The sequence below is a fragment of the Gracilinanus agilis genome, unplaced genomic scaffold (assembly GCF_016433145.1).
Source record: "Gracilinanus agilis isolate LMUSP501 unplaced genomic scaffold, AgileGrace unplaced_scaffold52114, whole genome shotgun sequence".
In the NCBI taxonomy this organism is placed as follows: Eukaryota; Metazoa; Chordata; class Mammalia; order Didelphimorphia; family Didelphidae; genus Gracilinanus; species Gracilinanus agilis.
The window spans coordinates 1-5,716 of record NW_025387038.1 but is presented as its reverse complement, the minus strand read 5'-3'; the positions used below and the strand labels follow the sequence as shown (position 1 = coordinate 5,716).

At 49.4% G+C, this 5,716-nt stretch overlaps 1 protein-coding gene across 1 annotated transcript; it reads right to left on the bottom strand.

Annotated features, from left to right (window-relative positions):
• Positions 1 to 934: 934 nt before the first annotated feature.
• Positions 935 to 4,802, bottom strand: LOC123255778 (interleukin-17 receptor D-like; the record flags this gene model as incomplete). Its single annotated transcript, XM_044684512.1, has 2 exons — positions 935 to 1,047; positions 3,893 to 4,802. Coding segments are annotated over 2 exons (1,023 nt in total), but the record flags the coding sequence as incomplete, so codon positions are not given.
• Positions 4,803 to 5,716: the final 914 nt, after the last annotated feature.

Here is a 5,716-nt window from a genome sequence, read left to right as displayed (position 1 = left end):
TCTTCCCACTGAGACCCTTTTCATGTCTAATTATACAATGCATGCACACGTGACCCTTGACTTAATGAGTTTATGCACTCAGAATCTCAGACCGAAGGGAGACCCGGAGGAAGGTCACATCCCAACACACATTTCCAATGGCCTGTGTCTCCTACGATCATCGATTTATGGCTTCAGAGGTGACCTCCTCTCACCCCATCATTCCATAGAAGGAAGCGGAAGCCCAGAGCAGGGGTTCAGGAGCTTAGTAAAGGTCACCCAGCTAGTCAGTGGCAGAGAACCCAGGCCTCCAGACTCCAAATTCAGGACAAATTCTACCACCTTCAAGACCTGCCAATTAAAAAAAAAAATTTGGGGTGTGTGTGTGTGTGTGTGTGTGTGTGTGTGTGTGTGTGTGTAATGGTGTGGATGGGGGTGAACATTCCTGTGATTTTTTATCAAAAGGAAAAACCTACATCTGTCCCGTCAATCCTTCTGACGGAAAAGGGGGGGAAACATTCCCGCCTCTCTTTTTCAGCTGGGTCAAACCGAGGGCCTAGAGACGTAACGCAGGCGGACCCCCATTTCTTTCTCCTCCCAACGCCGTTCCTCATGTAACTCCTCTCCTCCCTTCGGCCCCGGCTGGGGAAGATGCTCGAAATCCAAGGATTCTTATTGGTTATAAGCATAAGGTGTGAATGTGGGTCAAAGAAATCCTCTTAAATTGGGAAAATGGGGATTGGGAGCTTCTCGCCCCCCTCTGGAAGCTCTCCAAGAGTCTGCAGACGAGGGAGGGCTTTTCCCAGCCCCAAAGGGCTGAGGACTAGGACTGGCCCAAAGCATCCAGACACAGGGTTTGAGTTCCTTCAAGTAGGCCAGGCGGTGGGGCAGGGGTGCCTGGCACACAGGCGCTGTCCTGTGGCTAAAGTGGCAATGCATTAGAATCCTCCTCGGGTTATAACGGGCCGACCGCCGGGAGTTCGTCGGTGAAACTGTGCCCGCTGAGTCCGGCTTTGCAGGCTCCAGCATCGATGCACTTGGAAGGGAGGACAGGAGGCTCCTCTTCACCTGGAGAAGAGGAAGAAGACCGGTAAGAAGGGGAAGCGGGCAGCGGCCACGGGGAAACGGCCTGGCGGCCCTCTGACTCTTTTTTCTCTCGGCACTGCCAGGGCCACGAATAGTCTCTGGAATACAGGAGGCGCTTGATACTTGCTTGCTAAGTCGTGATGCCCCCCTCCATCACTTTATACGTATTTTGTATATTTTCACACAAGCACGTGCAATTTTCTCCTAGGAGACTATAAGCTCCTTGAGGGTAAGAACTGTCTTTTGTCTCTTTTTGCATTCCCAGTGCTGGCACACAGTACATGCTTCATAAATGGTTTTTTAAACCCTCACCTTCTGTCTCAAGAGTCAATATTGTGTATCAGTTCCAAGGCAGAAGAGCAGTAAGGGCTAGGCAATGGGGGTGAAGTGACTTGTCCAGGGTCACACAGCTAGGAAGTATCTGAGACCAGATTTGAACCCAGGACCTCCCATCCTTAAGGCCTGGCTCTCTATCCATTGAGCCACCCAGCTGTCCCCTTATTTTTTGTAATAAATAAAGATTTTTAATTTTTATGTTTAATGACTGGCTGAGTAGACTAGAAGCTTTCTGAGGGTCAGGACTGTTTTGTTTCTGGTTTTGCACCCCATCCCCCCAAGGGCCTCGCTCAGTGCAGGACAGGAATAGGGGCTTTGTAAATTCTTGTCCAATTGAACGAATGTCATTGAGAGAATTGGAAATCCAGCCTTGGGTTCATCTACTTCAGGCCCTTCTTAGCCGTGAAAGCACGAATAAGGCCCTGAGCCTCCCAGTCCCAGGTTTTTTTAATCTGTAAAATGGGGATAACAATCGCTGTCTCCAAGGGCTGTTGTGAGTGAGGAAAGTGAGTCACAAACCTTAAAGCTCTTTAGATTGCCGGACCCTGACCACTCTTCTGCCTTGGAACCAATACAGAGCAATGATTCTAAGGCAGGAGGGTAAGAGCTTAAAAAAAAGAAAAAGAAAGAAAAGAAAAAGCTCTTTGGAAATGTCAATGGAGAGGGATTGACTTGTGATTTTATCAATATGATAATATGTAACATTTGTATAACATTTGCTGGGTGCCAAATAGTTATTGTTTCATTTCATCCTTACAACAACTTGGGGAGGTAGACTCTATTATAATCCCATGTTACAGAGGGGGAAACTGAGGCAAACAGGATTAAGTGACTCGTCTAGGGTCACACAGCTTGTGTCTGGGGCAGATTTTGAATTCAGATCTTCCTGACTCCCAGCACTGTGCCACCTAGCACCACTGAATTCTGTGACCCCATTTGGAGTCTTCTTGGCAAAGATACTGGGTTGCTTGGCCGTTTCCTTCTCTGGCTTATTTTACAGAGGAGGAAACTGAGGCAAACTCAGTTAAGTGACTGGCCCAGGATCACACAACCAGTAAGTGCTGAGGTTGGGTACTGTGAATATAAATATAAAAGGGAAGAGACTTCCTGACCTTCAGAAGCTTACATCCTAAATGGGGAGACCCGAAGATTATCACAGATAAATCCATTTCCTATTAAAACACAATTTTAAAAAGCAAAGCCCAGAGTGGCCAGCGCCCTTGAATTCTGACATCTGTAGGGGTTCCATTTGACTAAGCAAGAGAAGAAACGATGGAAAAAGCTTTCTTGGACCACCAAGGGAAATGGATGCCTTCCTGAAAGGAGCGTCTCCGAACTCGACACAAGAGTTTTCAGTCATGCTAAAACCTTCAGGGATTCGCTCTTTGCTGAGAACACAGAGGCAGGCATCACGCACACATGTGTCTCACACACACACACACACACACACACACACACACGAGATGCTGTCTGGCTCACATGCCTCCCAAGATGGGCATGAATTATCCCCAAGGAATAAAGCTCCCACCAAGTCATTCTGGAATGTGCCCAGCGCAGCCTCCTTCAGATGACCCAGGAGAACACCCACACCCCTCGGTTGGCTCTTTTTCCAGAGATTTCCGATCTCGTTGCCCCTTATCTGTCTTTCTGCATTCTCTGTCCTTGTCAAACCAGTTTGCTTACTGTTCCCTGGAGGCGATTGTCCATCTCCCACCTGCATGCCTTTGCCTGGACTGTACTCAACTCCATGACCAGAATGAACTTCCTCAGGCTCCAGACCTTCCCTGACTGCCATCTATCCCAAAGTCAGGGCTCTCTGACTCCTGAAATTTATTTTTGCATTTGCTGATCTCCCTCCATGTCAAATCTTCCCAGAAGAACATGAGCTCCATAAGGGCTGGGGCTGTTCTGTCTTTCCTCCTGTCCCCCCGCCGTCAAGCACAGACCTGGCACGTTTTGGGGAGTGGAAAGCCAGACCTATGATTTCACTGGGGGGATTCCCTCCAACAACTCTTCTGTGACTTACAGGGTTAGCGTCGATTGGGGCAATGAAAGATGGAGCCACCTGCCTGAGGTCACACCACTAGCCCCGCTCAGGAGCAGCATCTGAACGCTTTCCCCAACTCCAAGGCTAGCCCTTCGGCCACGCCACAATGCTATCTCCCAAGTTTGCAATGGTATCTACCTTTTTGTTGTTCACTCATGTCTGACTCTTTGGGACCCCATTTAGGGTTTTCTTGGCAGAGATACTAAAAGCACTTTGCATTTCCCTTCCGTCCTTTTTATAGGTGAGAAAACAAAGGCCAACAGGGCTAAATGACTTGCCCAGGGGCACCCAGATAGGAAGTATCTGAGGCTGGATTTGAATTTGGGGCTTCCTATCTCCAGACCCAGTGCTCTATCCATGTACCACCTATCTGCCCAGTGCTCACTTAATGAGATCAATTAATAGATTAATACATAAATTGATGTCTCATAAATTAACACTTACCTAAGCCTGAAGAAGAGGAGACACTTCCTGTGATTGAAGAGGTCTCCATTTGGTCTATCAAAAGTCCTTCCATTAGAGGCAGCGACAACTCTGATGATGGCACAGAAGAGTCATAGATGCCCGAATCCCTAGGCATATCGAGAGGACTGACTGCCTTCACCGTGTGCAGCAAGGGTCGGAGAACGCAGCTGCCATCGTGAACGTCCTGGGAGACCAGATCTTCTTCCAGGCTTAAGCGGGGCAGGAGCGGATGAGGGTCTGGAGCACCAGCACCGAGGACAGCAGCTTCTGCCGCCTGATTCAGCACCAAACCAGAGTCAAATTTCTTCAGGATGGGATCCTGATGATGCGGTAGGGGAGGAGGGAAAGGGAGGAACTGCTTCTCAAACCAGTTGGGCTCCTGATCGATAAATTGGTGCATGTTGCAGATGGCCACGTAGAGAGCACGCCCTGACTTGCTCCGAAAGTAATTTCTCTTGCTGAGGTTGGCAGGGTAGAGGTCCGCGTCTGGCGGGCCGGCATACCGCGAGTGTAGATGGGAATAGAGCTGGGGGAGGTGATCCATGAGCTTGTATTTGGTGCTCAGATCCAGGACTCCGGGAACGTCACCCTCGCACGAGTAATCAAAGTAGACAGCAATGAACTTGCCCAGCTCCTCCGAGCTCTGCTTGGCCTGGCGTAGTCTGTCAGCCACGGTGGCCACAGCCACCAGGAAGAGCTCGCCTCCATCCCCGGAGCCCCCTGAGCCTTGCCTCCCTCCCCTGTGCCTACAGCTCTTCTTCTCCACAAAGTACTTCATCCCCTTGGAACACACGACGATGACAAACTGGGACTCCCGGATCTTCTGGGTGACCCACTCCTTCTGCCCTTCCCTACAGATCTGGAGGTCTTCCCACAGGTCTAGGGCAACCTACAAGGCAAAGGGAAACCGGGGAAGAAACTCAAATGAATGACAAGAATATGCTGTATTGGAAAAAGAAGGGAAGGAAAGAAGAGATATAACACATTTGATGATGTACAATCTTCCATCTTGCCATCATCACACTAGTCAGAAGATCCCTGAAGAGAGTGATGGAAATCCTGATGCATCCCTCAAAGGTGGCCAGGCGCCCACTCGGTTGGTTCCCTCCATGACCACTGGCTATGATATGTGAAACAGCAGCCAGAGCACTAGGGGTGTAGGGCATGGATGCCTGGGGGTGCCTGCTGCTCAGACAAGGAGAGGAAGATGAAAGACTAGTGTGCTGAAAGGGGACCCCAGGAATCTGATCCTGTCCCTGACTTGGCTCAATAAACCAAACCTAGGAGGGGAGCAAATCTCAAGAATAAACCGGCAAATGGAGCAGCTTTTAAGTAAGTTATTGCAGCACAAGGGGGCAGTCTTAGTCTGGGTCTGGTCTTTTAAATTCTTCCCAAATTGCACAATTCCGGAGGAATCAGAATGAAGGCTGGTGTGTAAATAGAATTAGCTCCAGCCCATTCATAGTTAAAACTCTAGCCATCAAAGATAATGTCATCCCCACCTCCCTTAGTGGGGAGGGGAGAGGAGTTACCCACATGTGACAATAAGTAACAAATCAAGAATAAGGGATGGCCCTTTGGGCAGTCCAAATCAGTGTAGAGGCTGCCATTTGTCCACTTGAATTAGAGGTGGACCACAGGAAGTGACGAGAGACACCATCTCTTCAAGGATGTTGGTGACTTCCTGTTGGGGCAGTTCCTGCTTTGAACTTGGTGCTGAAGGATCTTGGCTGAGACCTCAGGCTGCTTCCACTCTGAATGGTCAGGTGGGTAAGTTAGGCTGACTTCCTTGGCCTACCTGGG